The sequence below is a fragment of the Candoia aspera genome, chromosome 9 (genome assembly GCF_035149785.1).
Source record: "Candoia aspera isolate rCanAsp1 chromosome 9, rCanAsp1.hap2, whole genome shotgun sequence".
In the NCBI taxonomy this organism is placed as follows: Eukaryota; Metazoa; Chordata; class Lepidosauria; order Squamata; family Boidae; genus Candoia; species Candoia aspera.
The window spans coordinates 26,977,669-26,993,594 of NC_086161.1; the positions used below are offsets into that span (position 1 = coordinate 26,977,669).

Below are 15,926 nucleotides of genomic sequence, written 5' to 3' on the forward strand. Positions count from 1 at the left end.
GCATAACAATGCATACATATATGAAAGGAAGAAACTCTGTAAAATTAACACTTCATTGAAGGCACCAAATGGTTTCTTTAAGCGAAGGCCGTCAATAAAAATCTTGCTACTGTCTTCAAAAGGAGGAGGCAGATCTAGGCGTTCTTACTAAACGGCCAACCATCAGGTGTTTCAATATTTGGCTTGTAGATTTAAAGGGGAAGGATACTGGGTAGGACAGTTTCCTAGTTTCTTCGGAAAGCAGCTTCTACAGAAACTTGAAATAAAATCTTACCAGAGTGTTTTTTTTAGTTTCATACTCAGCTGATACCTTAAAATCTGCATCCACTTTGCTTTTCCTTTTTTTTAGGCTTCAGGGAAAAACCTGAATTTGAATGATGAAAGCCAGCATGGCCTTCTTATGCAGCTTCTCAAGCTCACACATAATTGTCTGAACTTTGACTTCATTGGTACATCAACGGATGAGTCATCTGATGATCTCTGCACAGTGCAGATCCCTACCAGCTGGAGATCAGGTAGAGGGCCGTCTTGTTCTTTTTTTTTAAGTTGCATGAAAGGTTTGCAGAGGTATCATTGCAGACAGAACTTGTCTTGCTGCACGTGCGTTCACCAATGACTGGCCTTGGGAGACCTTTGCCTTAGTGTTGGCACAGCGATCTGAAATTGGCCAACTGCCTAAGTGGGTATACAAAAATAATAATTCTTGGCAATACCTGCAAGATAGGAAAAATACGTGCCCTGCTTAAAGAATTACTGTGATCATTATAGAGAGAAAATAATGTCCTTCAAATATTGAAAAGCACTTCTGTAACGATTTAGTTAAGGCAGCCTGTGCCACAGGATTAGAATCTGTAGCTCATTCCAGGTGAGGTAGGAGGTTCTCTCCAGAATGGCCAGTGGAATCAGGATCCTTAGCCCAGAACAGTCTATTCTGATCAAATCCTTCCATTTAGCCATCAGTCACTAGATATTAAAGCCTTTCCATCTTGTTTTTATTGTACTTAAGCTTTGTTTCCTGTGCCAGTAGACAACTGAAAACAAACAAATAAAAACACCCACCGGTTACCATTACCGATTGGTTAATTTTTGTTTCACTTCCTTGTAATATGGAATACCAGCCAAGTGCACTGGGGCCTTGGGAGAGTTGGGGCTTCCTCCTGGCGAGGTTAGGATACACAGGGGAGTATGTATCATCCCTTTCACAGTAATGAGCAATTTATAAAAAGTGTGCTTTGGAGCAAGTGAATGAGGAAGAACTCTGACCGGGGGTTGGTGGGGTTTTTGTTACTCTCATCGAGGAGAAAGCAAGGCCAAACCAAGAGCTGACTTTCAGCCCAGAGCATTAATTTTTGCCATTGTCAGAAACCCCATTGTACCCAGGAGATAATAAATGGTGATGTTCCTGAACAATTGGATTCCTTTTGTAAATGTTTGACTGTCAGTGAGTCTTACTTATCTGAACATTCCGGTAAATAGGGAAAAAAATAAGCTAGAATATATTTTTGCAGCAGAAAGGTGATATAATTCAGTCAGCAGAGAGAGAAAGAATTGGCTGCAGATATCTTTAGTCATACGTAATGACTGCAGAATTTCAAGATAAATGACGTACCATCTTTCATTGATTTGTCATGGAATGATCCAGGTGCCCCCTGTAATAAATGCATGGTCACCTACCATAAATGTTTTTGTAAAGGTGTGTGCTGGTTGGAAATACAATTACATTTTCCAGCATACTCTTTAACATCAGTATGCAGTTAATGGATACAGGAGCCACTAGGCTTTTTCTGAGATGCCTCTTTCAGGAGCCTCTGAAAGGGGCTTCTCCTCAGCATCACTTTTCTCCTAGTCTTTGCAGCAGAATTACCTTGTACTTTAACTCAGCACTTCAGAAAGCATCCTCCCACTGAATTAAGGCCAAACTCATTGCTGTGGGCACCCAAAAGGTGGAGGCTGGGATTTATAAACTTAACTTCCAGGAAAATAAAGGGCACGTAACATAGAAGAAGTCCGGAGAAGCATGCAGATTCTCTGGTTGTAAAAGCAGTCTGGGGAGGAGGAATGGGCCGTACTGTTTAAAGGGAGGGAGCCTGGTGGAATGGCTGCTTTTAAACCTTAAAGGCATGACTTGGCCAGAGAATCCTCAGGCAAGGGAGGTTGTGCTAAGTGCTGCCCTCGGTCCTGCTCTGCATTGAGTGTTGGGCTTGAAGGATGCTTGCAATATGCTCTTTCAAGTCTGCCATGAAATTATGCTTGTTTCTCTTTTAGCCTTTCTAGATTCCTCAACCTTACAGCTGTTTTTTGATCTGTACCATTCCATCCCTCCCACGTTTTCACCCCTGGTGAGTATGTCTCTGCTTCATAGATTTTCCCTGGAAAACGATTGGTGGGTGGGTGGGACCCCAGCAGTACTGCAGATCTGGACCCAGCTACAGCCAAAGTCAGGAAGAAATGCTTTGCTCTTCCTGCCTGTCCCCCCTCCCCTCCCCATAAGGGGACAGTTGATGGTTGCCTTTTCACAGTCTTCAGGTGCCTTTGTTTACATTTTTTGCTCAGGGGCTAACTCATTCCAAACAATTCATCATTGTTGTTTTATTCCCCTTGCTTAGGTCTTGTCGTGTCTAGTGCAAATCGCTTCAGTCCGTAGGTCCCTATTTAATAATGCAGAAAGAGCTAAGTTCCTGTCACACCTTGTTGATGGCGTCAAGCGCATACTGGAAAATCCCCAAGTAAGTCAGAATGTGAACGTGAACAAATTTGTGTGGACCTTGTCACAAATTGCCCTTTATGATTCATAGGACTTTAAGTCTATTAAACCAATGGCCTTAAACTCATGACTGCACGGACTCACTGAGCACTTGTGCAAGGTCTGCAACAGCTCAACCATTTAAGGTGCTGCTGAAGCCCAAATCCTGCTAGGGCAGCTCTGCAGGCCATGCTCTCCACTGTTGCTCTCTGCCTCGTCTCAGGCACAGACACTGTGCCAGCCTGTGGTGGCTGCATCGGTGCACAGAGGGAACGTTGCTGGTGACATCACCAGTTTTCTGTACAGGTAGCTCATGTTTCATGTGAGTTCGAATAGCGCGATATTGAATTTAGTGCGAATTATAAATTGATACAAGATCACATTTAATGCAAGCCAAAATTCAGTTAATGCAAGGCTAGTGCACACAGTTGAGGCCAGTGCATGCGCAGTTGCCGTTGGGGTTTTGGATGCTAGTTGTGTGTGCAAACTGGAGAAAAGGAAGGTTCCACTTGAGGAAAGCTCAAAAAAAAGGAGAGCTTTATTTTGAAGAACTACAGGAGAAAACAAGAGATAGCAGGTACGCTTTCAATATGGTTTCTCCTCCAGCTTGTCCTTTGTTCGCTTGATTTATTTATTTTAAATATTTATGAGATCTATCTAGAAGATCTCATAGCAGGTTATAATCTATTAGAAAGCAATAAAAACACTAAAACCACATAAAAAATAACTGAAGGGTGGTCTAGGTAACAATCGTGCTACCACTTCCTGCATTACGTGACAAAAATGTTTTTGTCAGTGTAAGCTTATCTTTAGGAAGGATACTTTGAATTTTTTTGTTTTTATTTTGCTTTCTATAACTACTCCATGACTTTGTTAAAAATAAATTTAAGTTGTAAGTATATTCTTTTAATCTTTTACTGTTGTATTTCATTAGCAAATATAAAAAATTTGGTTAAAAAATTTTCATTGCCTATTTCTGTGGAGCTGGAACCAATTACCCTTTTTTCCATAGAAATATCACTTCAAATAGTGTGAATTTGAGTAATGCGACCATTTCATGGGATTCCTTATCAGCACTAATCAAGTTCTACCCATACTAGTTGGTGCTGGGGGCAGGGGCGGGACAGCAGACAGGACAAAATTGCCGCCACAACAACATGGTATTTTGCTGTTTGACAGTAGACAATGTATTTTTTTCCTTTATTAATTATCAATATAATGTTATTAAGAGCCAGTGTCCTAACAGCCAGGAACCACGCTGAGACAAGGAACGGGTCTCTAGTGTTTATTGCAGCTACATAACAGGACAGTCCTAACAAACTGAAGAAGTGTGGGAAAAACCCAGACATATAAACCCCAAAGACTAAGGCGGGCCCGATCTGTGTCTCTTGGAATGGCTACCTAATTCCTCAGTGCTACGCATGCGCTTTACAGCCTGGATGGGAGCCCCCTGCTCGCCATCCTTACTCATGACAAGCCAGTTTGGTGTAGTGGTTAAGGTACCAGGCTAAAAACCGGGAGACCGTGAGTTCTAGTCCTACCTTAGGCATGAAGCCAGCTGAATGACCTTGGGCCAGTCACTTTCTCTCAGCCCTAGGAAGCAGGCAATGGCAAACCACTTCTGAAAAAGCTTGCCAAGAAAACTGCTGGGACTAATCCAGGCAGTCACCAAGAGTCAAAAACTGCCTGGAAGGCACCAAAAAATGTTATTGTCAAGAAGAAGCATGATTACAGAGGAAAAATGGATTTTCCAAGATAAATGGGAAAATTTATATACTGTTATAGAAATGAAAGATAAAAGTCAGTTTCTCATTTGTTTTGCAACCCTTTTTGGTTGTAAAGGAATATAATGTGTGCAGACATTATGAAACAATGTATTGAGAACAGTGCAGTGATAATTGGCAAAATGCAAGATGAAGAAGATCAGCAACTCAAAAGTAGCTCTTGGAAAACAATGAACCTTTTTCACAAATATTAACAAATCAAATGAAGATTCCATAAGAGCAAGTTTTGTCATCAGTGAAATGTTCACAAAATCATCACAGCTGAAAGCCAATTTATAGAAGATTGCTTTATAAAAGCAAGCAACGTTCTTTGCCCCAATAATTAATTAATTGATTGGTTGATGTTTGAGGGCATATATTTGTCTGCAAATATAATTGCCAGCCGTATTACTGAATTAGCCAATAATGTGCATGGATAGCCTGTAGCACTAGTAAACGATATTGACGCATTTTCAGTTGCACTTGATAAGACTACCAGTGTTTCCTGTGAAATTTAAGGAGTTACCCAAAACCTAGACATGACCAAAGAACTACTGGATTTACTACCCCTAAAAGACACAACAGTGGGAGGTGACATTTTTCAAGAACTGGAAAAGTCAGGACTGCAGTGGAATGAACTTGCATCAGGAAGTGCTGTGTGGTGAAAGTATACAAATGAAGGAAGTTGTGGATGTTGTTAAGATGGTTTATTGTTTATGTTCAAAGGGTTCAGAGCTGTTGATTAATCATGGCAATGTTTGGCAGTGTGCAGTTTTCTTATCAATGAAGATTAACACATCAGCTGTACAGTCAAGGCTCATTGATGAACATTTGCAAGAAACTGCAGCTAGCTCTTCACATGATGTTGGGTCCAATGTTGATATTCTGGATGCTGCAAAATGGCTGCGACAAAGCAGCCAGAATAAAAACCTTCAGAAATAACCACGCATGATAATGAGCATGTTCAATAATGTTGCCCAACATGTTCCCAATAAAAAAATCAGTTTGAGAGTCATTTCATGTGAGATGGGCAGTGACAAAATTTGAAATACAAATTCAGTTATTTTGTTAATATAATTAATTGTTTTGTTTTGTTTTGTTAAATTATTTTGGCATGTGCCCATCAAACCCTAACCCATTCCTACCTCTAGTTTGACAGCAAGTGCAAGGGGGCAAAGCACAAACTGCTGTGTGTGGCCAAAGAACATAAACTGACTCTTGAGAACCCATGACCCAGGCATTAATGAAGAGATTATAAGCAGCTGCTTTCTCAGACAAGGAAAGACACCACAGAGATGGCAGGAATACCTTGGTCTCAGAGGCCCCCTTGTTCTGGCACATGGTCTCCAAGCAAACACAATGTAAAAATCCTCTTCCACCTTTGCGGTTACCTCCAGCCATGTGGGAAATGTGGTTCCATCCCCTGTGCTCCCTGGAAGAACCCTTTGCTGAAGACACAGCTCATGCCACTTCCCAGCTGACCCCCACTATCATGGGGATTTGGTTAGCCGCATGAAGGCTGGGAAGGCCCCTGACTGTGCTTTCATTACTGCAGAAATCCTATGCAATCCACAGTGCTTGCTCTACTATTCATTTATTTATTTATTCATTGACCAATCAAACTTTATCACCACCTATCTTCCCCACATGGGGGGACTCTGAGCGGTTTACAATAAAACAGAATTAAAATTCAGAACGATTACAAATACAATAATACAATAAAAATAGAGATATAATAGAATCTAAATGGCTAATAGATTTTAATCAGTCCATGAGTGTAATAGGTCCATCAAAAATCACTGTAGGGCGCTAGCCATCCCCAGGTATGACTGTTCCACCTCCCATTCCAAGCCTGCTGACCAAACCTGGTCTTTAATCTTTTTCGAAAGTCCAGTGTCTACAAGAATCTCAGAGGACTGGGGAGTAGCAGTTTTGTGTCACTCTATAAAAAAGGGAGAAGGCAAATTATCATCTGGTTAGCTTACTGAGTGTAATCGGTAAAGTCTGTGCAGGGCATTTAAATGACAAATTAGTAGGTTGGCTGGATTTAGGATGGATTATTCATGAGGAGCAGGTTGGCTTTAGACCAGGAAGATCTCCTTTAGACCATGTTTTTGTAGTAAGCAACTGGTCCAGACACCCTCAGTCTGTCCTAAACAGCCTTTATGTGCTGCCTTTGTTGACCTCAGATTGGCATTTGCTTCCGTCTGTAGATCTAGACCGGGGGAAAAGCTGTGCTCGCTCTCAAAAGACAAGCAGTTAGACCTGCTAATCTATAAACTGCACATGGAATCGCTTTAAAATAAGTTACCCTCTCAACAGTTACCTCACCAAAGCCATCTCTGTTTCTAAGAGTTCGGCAGGGCTACATCTTAGCACCCCCGTTGTTTAACTTTTATACTAATTTGATAGTTGGTTCTTCAACAAGCACACCCCAAGGTTTTTTGTTGTTGTTCAGACTGTATGCCAATGATGTGGCCATATTGCGAGGCCCATTAGGCTAAGGCAAGCTCTACAGTCCCTAGGAGGAAAAGTGATTGTCAAAGTACTCTAAAACTAAAGTTTTAGTTTTCTCTAAGCAAGTGCAAATCCATAAATGAGAAATACATGGAGAAAACTTTGCATAAGTAAGAACATTTCAGTATCGAGGGTCATTCTTCAAGCATCTGGCAGCTGCACTGCCCAGGGGTTCACCATGCAAAACACTCTGAAGTCTGCTGCCGCTGTAAGTACCTTCAGGTGAACTAATGGTGCTTTTTCCCAGGAGCCACACAACTCTGCTTGGCTAAAGTAATCCCTCAAGTATTGTACAGAGCCCGAATAGGGCTGCACCACAACTGTGCCTTTTTGCAAACAATTCAGTCTAAATTTTTGCAAAACTATTTCAGATCATCAAAAAGTTTCTACTGAAAATAAAGGCAATCATGAGCCAAGCTTTCCTGTTTGCTCTAAAAAAAGTGGTTTTACCCAGTCTGACTGATCCCCCTTGCATTGGGTGACAATTCCATCGTACTCCACAGCAGAGATGGAGAGAGCTCCACTCACAAGAGCTATCTTCTCAATCTGTCGTCTTATACATTACAATCAGGTGGCCCAAATGATAAGTTCACGCATACTGAATGGCAGACTAATTCCGTCTTCTTACCCAAACACCTTTCACTGAGCAGCTCTGCCCCCATGTGGAAACCAGCAAGCTACTTGAAGCTCATAACAGTATCTAAATTCAGAAGATTTTTTACTCTGGCTTGCTATGATGCCTTGCTTACTGCTGTTAGCAAGGGAAATTTAAGAGTCTTTATGAGGATCAGTCATGCCTTTGTGGGTCAAATGCAGTGGAATCTTTAAGTCTTGTTTTATATTTTATATATTTATTTAGCTGCCCAGAGTCATGTACGAGATGGGCAGCAGAGAAATTTGACAAATAAATAAAACATTGTTTATTTATATTTATTATTTATAATTGTATTGAATTTTAAACTTTGTCTTACTGTAAACCGCCCAGAGTCCCTCCTTGGGGGGAGATGGGTGGTGATAAAATTTGATAAATAAATATTTTATAGAGATACCAGAAATTGGTGTATTGCACCACATCTAATGGACTTTCCAGGACATACAGACTTTGCTGGCTGACCAGTATGACTCCATATCCTTGGCAGCAGCCAAATTGTGTTGCACTTCTTTTAAGATAACAAGTCAAATCTTGATCCAGCAAGAGAAATACTCTGTTCCTGGATAGTTTTTCCTTCTGCCTGGCTTTATAACTGTGTTTTATCGGAAAGACACGTTTTCTTTTATCTTTCTTCTTTATATATTTATGATCATAAATTGAATAAACAATAATATTAACATTTAATATTTGTTGCATTTTTGAATGTGTATGAACACAAACCACTGAATAGTGCAATTTATGAAGTGTGGCCTCCATATTCATTTGAGTGAGACCCCTGCGTTAGAATTATGAAGGAGCCATAGACAGACAACAATGAAACATTTTAAGACTGAGATGGGTGCTTTTTTCTGAACATGCTATAATTCTGTGCCAAGGAAAGTGGGATTCTGCTGCCTGGGCCCCAGCGGGAAGTTGGAGGGGGTTGTTGTTTATTCGTTTAGTCGCTTCCGACTCTTCGTGACTTCATGGACCAGCCCACGCCAGAGCTTCCTGTCGGTCGTCAACACCCCCAGCTCCCCCAGGGACGAGTCCGTCACCTCTAGAATATCATCCATCCTCCTTGCCCTTGGTCGGCCCCTCTTCCTTTTGCCCTCCACTCTCCCCAGCATCAGCATCTTCTCCAGGGTGTCCTGTCTTCTCATCATGTGGCCAAAGTATTTCAGTTTTGCCTTTAATATCATTCCCTCAAGTGAGCAGTCTGGCTTTATTTCCTGGAGGATGGACTGGTTGGATCTTCTTGCAGTCCAAGGCGCTCTCAGAATTTTCCTCCAACACCACAGTTCAAAAGCATCGATCTTCCTTCTCTCAGCCTTCCTTATGGTCCAGCTCTCGCAGCCATATGTTACTATGGGGAACACCATTGCTTTAACTATGCGGACCTTTGTTGTCAGTGTGATGTCTCTGCTCTTAACTATTTTATCAAGATTTGTCATTGCTCTTCTCCCAAGGATTAAGCGTCTTCTGATTTCCTGACTGCAGTCAGCATCTGCAGTAATCTTCGCACCCAGAAATACAAAGTCTTTCACTGCTTCTACATTTTCTCCCTCTATTTGCCAGTTATCAATCAAGCTGGTTGCCATCATCTTGGTTTTTTTGAGGTTTAGCTGCAAACCAGCTTTTGCACTTTCTTCTTTCACCTTCATCATAAGGCTCCTCAGTTCCTCTTCACTTTCAGCCATCAAAGTGGTATCATCTGCATATCTGAGATTGTTAATGTTTCTTCCAGCGATTTTAACTCCAGCCTTGGATTCCTCAAGCCCAGCATGTCGCATGATGTGTTCTGCATACAAGTTGAAAGTTGGAGGCGGAGGGGCTTTCTTTTCAAGGGTCCAGTCACTCCATTTTTCTGATATCACTCAAATCCCACAGCCACCCAGCGCTGTAATGGAATGTGAGAATGACCTTGGAAGCGGGGAGGAAGAAATGCTGCCTAGGGAATGATCAGATAAAAGTGGGAAAAGCCCGCAACTGGGTAACAGGCAGAGAAAAAAACTCAGAAAGGATCCGCCCTACCTTGGCAGGAGGTAAAAGGGGATGGCAGGAAATTTGTACTTTCCGACTTGCGAGACTCTGTTAATGTAGCCTAACAATAAAGTAGAAGTAGCTCATCTGGCCGTGTTTCCTGTCTGGTTTACCTGGGAGGGCTGACAAGCACCCTTTGCCTTCACTGGGCTGTTTCAAGGCGCTCTCCTGCCATTACATGACTTTTTCTAAGCTTTTTGGAACTTTAGGAGGTTCTGGGATTTCCTCCAGCCTACAGATACATTCTGCTTGTGTGTCAATGCTGCTGTGTGGACTCCTTAAGTACTGCAGGAATGATTTTGGTACGGCCTGGATAGCCACCATGTTAATTTATTCAAGCAAAAATACTCTTCAGGATGATCCCTTAAGCAAACCTGCAATTCACCACTGCCCTCCAGCTGGCTTTGGGCACTCCACCTCCACTTCAGAGCTACCTGGGATGGCTGAGTGGCATCTGCAAACAAAAGCAGTTGTTTATTCCACACAGTGTGCACGTTGACTTATGACAGGCAGTTCTGTGTGATTTTGTGTAATGTAAAAAGCCGGCTGGGCGACTTTGGGCCGCTCCCTCTCTCTCAGCCCCACTCACCTCACAGGGTTGCTGTTGTGGGGAAAATAGGAGGAGGAAGGAATATCAGGTATGTTTACCGCTTTGAGTTATTTATAAGAGTAATAAAGGTGGGATAGAAAATAAATAAATTCAAGGTGGCCAAAATTGTGTTGCATCCACATAAATTAGATTGCAGCTTCTTACAGGGCCAAGATTTGGTGGATCTGCAGCTATCTTAATGCTGGATGCTTTGTGTTCGGTGTAACAGAACCATCTTAGTCAGTATTAAGCTTTGTAAGTGCTTCATGGAACAGCTCCCGTGTTCCCACTGAGTGGAGAATGGGCTACAGAACCAATGATTCTCATACTGTGGACCATCCAAGCATGTTGACCTGAGTCTTCACTTTTTCTTTCTCAGAGTTTGTCAGACCCAAACAACTATCATGAATTCTGTCGGCTTTTAGCTCGTCTGAAAAGCAATTATCAGCTAGGGGAGCTGGTAAAGGTGGAAAACTACCCTGAGGTCATCCGACTTATTGCCAACTTCACTGTCACCAGCTTGCAGGTGGGAAACTGAGTGGTTTGCTTTTCTAAAGTGAGTTTGTGGGCGGGAAGTGGAGCACACATGCAGCTCATGCAAGTTCCTGTTTCATCACAGTAGGGGGCTTTCTGAACACAGATGGGCAGTTGAGCAGGGAAAGGCCTGCCTTCTGTTAGAGCCACCTGTCTTTAGAACATATATGTTCCTCTGGAGCCAGAACTGGCAAAGCTGTGTCCAGGCCGGGTTCATCACCCCACGAAATAGAATAAGTGTTTATTCCATTCAGACGCCTACATAATATTGACAGAGAACCCAAACTGCTGTGTATAAGCAGCCAGTGTCCTTTCTAAGTTTTACATGCAAATAGCCTGAACAAAGAGCTTGGTGGTGCTGATGGGCAGTCAGATCGGATTTGCCTTCTTCCCTTCCTTTCTGCAGCACTGGGAATTTGCCCCAAACAGCGTGCACTACCTCCTCAGTCTGTGGCAGCGCCTGGCAGCATCTGTCCCCTATGTCAAAGCCACTGAGCCACACATGCTGGAGACATACACACCGGAAGTTACCAAAGCCTACATCACCTCCAGGCTGGAGTCCGTCCATATCATATTGAGGTAAGGTGTCCTGGTGTCTGCTGATCTTCACAGTCCTTAGCCAGGAATTTCTGGAGGTGATGCAGTAGCCGGAGAAGGATCCTGCAGTAACACTGATTACAACCAGGAGGGAAGTGAGGCCTTGCTGGGTCCACCGTTTTCACTGTAGATCTATGGCCTCTTCACCAGAGCCCCTATGGCAGGAGGAGGAGGAGACCTCAGCAGTGGTTTTCCACCATGGAACTTGAGGGAGATCCATTGCTCTTCTGCCTTTGGAAAGGGAGCGTCTCAGCATAGGCTTCTTCTCCTTCCTACTTGCTGTTTTGTCTACCCACAGAGATGGCTTAGAAGACCCGCTGGATGACACTGGCTTGGTGCAGCAGCAGCTCGACCAGCTGTCCACTATTGGGCGCTGTGAATATGAGAAGACTTGTGCCCTCCTCGTGCAGCTGTTTGACCAGTCAGCTCAGTCCTACCAGGAGCTGCTGCAGAGCGCAACAGCCATCCCTGTGGATGTGGCCGTACAGGAAGGTGAGTGCGCGGAAGATTCCTGTCTTGGTTTTTGCCCATTTTATAGGGAAGGTTCAGTGTCCTGGAGCTTCGTCAAGCAGTCAAGGCTCCTTCACGAATAGGCTTTCCCTTGCAATGTCCCCCAAGCACGACTGTGCACTGTGGCGGATTGTGATTCTTGCAGAAATAGAGCAGCGGAGCAATACAGGACAGATCAGAGGAGCTGCTAAATTTTAGTGCAGAGATGAAATTAAAGGAAGAAGATGCCAGAGGGAGTCATCAGTTGAAAGCACAGGGTCAGTTCCTACCCAGTGAAAAGCAGAGCAGAAGAACCACGAAGGTTTTACCTCATCTGCCCTTGAAATACTGCTTCTAAGCATCAGAGTATCTTACCGCTATCACATATTGTCCAGGAAAGCTGTGGAATCTTCTTCCCTTCCAGTTTGAAAAAGAACAGGAGGTCTGACCTGCAGCCAAAAGGCAGCAGGTCCACTTCTCGGCCTTTTAGCTAAGCAAGTCTTAGCGGTTTAATATCTGAACAGCTTAAAACTTTCATGGCTAGGACTTTGGGTGAGAATAAAAATAAATGTATTGCTCAAGATAAACTTTTTATTTCAAATGGCACCAATTCAAAACCCAGATAAAAATTGCAGGATTGACAAAGAACAATTAATAGATTTACATGGAATGGGGAAAAAAACCAACAGTAAGATTCAAAATTTTGCAGGGCTTAAGAGAGATGGACTAGCTTTTCCCAATCTCAGATTATATGATGGAGCAATCTCTCTATCATAGATAACAGAACGGATAAAATGTTCTAGCAGCAGACTGTCAACTATAGAAAGAGCAGTCTGAGTCAGTGATCGTTACGGTACAAGGAAACAAAAGACAGGAATCTGAAGAGAGGTATTGTAAGAGAAAGTCTGTTAAAAATTTGGAATACCTTAAAAGCAAGGATAAGTCCAACGATTTTACCACTAGCATCACCGCCAAAGGCTTTTTATTTCAAGGACAAATATAGTAAAAAAATTGCTGATCACATACATCACCATGGTACTCTATATATGGACTCAAGAAATCGACTAAAGACACAAAAGATTGCTTAACAAGGGAAGAAACCTAATGTTTAATGTATTTGCAAATACCTGGAAGAATGAAAGGCAATCTTAAAGCAGGAGGGACACTGAAAAAGATGACAGAATTTGAAATACATGTATAGAATCAAGATAACTTATTAGGACGTATTTACAAATTGTTATTCAAGCATGACATAGAAACAGAACAAATCAAAAATTGTATGATTAAATGAATGCAAAACTTCAAATAAGTAATAACAGTGGAACAATGGGAAGAGCTATGGAAAAAATCAATAAAATTTATACCAAGCTACAATTTGATTAAAAATTGATATAAAATCTTCTACAGATGGTATATAACTCTGTCAACGATTGCCAAGATTGACAAATCATACAATAATAAATGTTGGAAATGCCACAACAAACAAGGAATGTTTTATCATGTGTGATGGTTATGCAAAAAGACTCAAAAGTACTGGAAAATATAACCCAAACATCCAAAATATTCTGAAAATAAAATTTGAAATAAAACCACAAATACATTTAAAAAGCTTTTTATAACCATCTTATTTTCATTTCAACCTTCACTCTAGCATAAAGTTCATTTTATGTATGCATTTGTTTTTGCTCTTTTGTTTTTTGTTTTAATTGGTTTTTAAAAATGGGAGGGGGGAGAACCCTGCCCTGCTCAATCATTGGCCTGGTTGCTCGTTACCTTTTTTCCCCAACCTGAATGCAGGGAACCTCCCTAGCCCCTAACCTGGATGCTAGGGTTGAGCTGAAGCCTGGAACGGCTGGGTGGGGAAGAACAGGCTTTAGTTCAACTCTAGCAAGATTGACCAGCTGTGGGTTTTAGGGCCCCCTGCATCTGGTGATTTGCCATAGCTAGTTCTGGGGAAGGTTGCGCTACCCCAGACACACCAATGTTCAATTTGGGGGTCCTCCTGAACTTGTGGCTTCAATTTGGGTGGGGAGCAGGTGGCAGCTGTGCCCAGGAAGTCTTTTGCACAATTTTATGTTCTCTACCAACTGTACTCCTTCTTGGACTGGGGGGCGCTGTGCACCATCAGTCATGCTTTGGTCACTTCTGGAGTTGATTACTGCAGTGCGCTTTACTGGGACTGCACTTGAAGAGCATCCAGAGGCTGCAGTTGGTCCAGAATGCGGTGGCACAAGCAATCGTGGCCACGCTTTGGTAGACCCACGTGGCACCTTTGCTTCACAGACTTCACTGGCCCCCAGTAGGCTTCCAGGTGCAACTTGAGCTACAGCTTTCAGGGCTCAGGGCTGTGCAGAGATTGGCACCCGCCCCCTTTGATCTCACAGGAGAGGCGTGCTCCGGGTCCCATCCATTACAGAGCGTCATCTACGGGGCCCAGGAGGTGTGCCTTTTTCCTTACTGTTTTTTTAAAGTACTTTATTATTATTTTTTCAACATACAGATAAAAACTAACAAGAATGAAATAAAGAGACCTACAACGAAAAGAGAAAAAACTGAAAAGCATGGAGATTTGTTTATTTATTTATTTATCAAATTTGTCACTGCCCATCTCCTCTGACCAGAGGGAAATACAAACAAAACTACCAGAGAGTGACTTCTGACTTTCTACAGTAAAGATACACATAAATCAGTATCAACCTCCTACTCCAATTTAGATTATAGTAAACATTATTTCTATAAAACATTTCAGTTCTCAATATAGCATCCCCTTCGATGACAACTTTTTCCATCCAGTTAGAGAACATAAAAAAACCCTTCAAACATAATTTTCACCTATTAAACTAATAAACATTATCCTTCACTATAATTTACTATCTGCCAATTTAGCTAAAAAAATAACCTAACTGCATCTTGTTACTATTGTTTGTTTATACAAATCATATCCAAAAAATAAAAATACATCCATCTCACCCCTTAAAAAAATCCTCCTAATAAACAATTATCAAGGTAAACTTAAGCATTTAACAAAAATATAAGTTCTCCAAACGGCATAAACATTTATCTAAACCTTTAAGAGACCATCCTGATAAACACATTTAGACAGTTAATCCCACTTCAAAGTAAACCAAGGCATTTACATATTTCAGTATTATGCAGAGAGCTTTCTTGTCAATTTCAAATTTTACACCCTGCTTTAAAGAAGTCCAAATATTCTTCAGAAATCTTTATTCTTGGGATAATTTTCAGCCGTATCAGCTTCTCTTAATTTTTGCAACAATTTGGACTCCACAAATTCTGAAAAATGATCCAAGACTTGGGTAACTGCATTGTAGAGATCTTGATTAGTTTAATTTCCTCCATATTTCTCCACAGTAAATTATGGCGCCCTCCAGTGCCTCAGGAAGGTAAAGTCCATTAACACTGTAACTGAGCACTCTGTCCAGCCTTTTATTTATTTATTTTTATTTTATTTATTTTCTATCCCGCCTTTATCATTTTTATAAATAACTCAAGGCAGCGAATATGCCTAATACTCCTTCCTCCTCCTATTTTCCCCACAACAACAACCCTGTGAGGTGGGCTGGGCTGAGAGAGAGTAACCGGCCCAAGGTCACCCAGCCAGCTTTCAGGCCTCAGGCGGGACTAGAACTCACGGTCTCCTGATTTCTAGCCCATCGCCTTAACCACTAGACCAAACTTTTATCTCCAGTGTAGCCACTTGAGAAAATTTAAAGTAATAACAAATAGCATTCCGACGGGAAGGTAAAAGCAAATAGGTCAGAATTCCAATCCACAGATTCAACAAAGGAGGAAAAAAAATTATAATCCTCAAAAATCACTTTAGTAAAGAAAACAAAAAGCAACGTTCTTTAAATCTCAACATTACAAATTATATACAAAAAAGGCCAAATCACCAAATTAATAAATTCCAAAAATAAATGAAAGTCACCAAGAGATTCCATATTTCTTTGTTGTAAGAAGCCTCTCTTTGGTAAAAAATCAAAAAAACAGTTGGTGTTA

The 15,926-nt window shown here is 41.7% G+C and overlaps 1 protein-coding gene across 4 annotated transcripts in view; it reads left to right on the forward strand.

The window, feature by feature from the left end:
- XPO7 (exportin 7) overlaps positions 1-15,926 on the forward strand; it is a 70,548-nt gene that overhangs the window by 29,554 nt on the left and 25,068 nt on the right. For all 4 annotated transcript variants that reach the window (XM_063311308.1, XM_063311309.1, XM_063311310.1 and 1 more), the window contains exons 7-12: positions 350-515; positions 2,266-2,339; positions 2,607-2,726; positions 10,666-10,812; positions 11,227-11,399; positions 11,716-11,909. In XM_063311308.1, the coding sequence (XP_063167378.1) occupies positions 350-515; positions 2,266-2,339; positions 2,607-2,726; positions 10,666-10,812; positions 11,227-11,399; positions 11,716-11,909 (874 nt within the window). The remainder of the gene's footprint in view (positions 1-349; positions 516-2,265; positions 2,340-2,606; positions 2,727-10,665; positions 10,813-11,226; positions 11,400-11,715; positions 11,910-15,926) is intronic.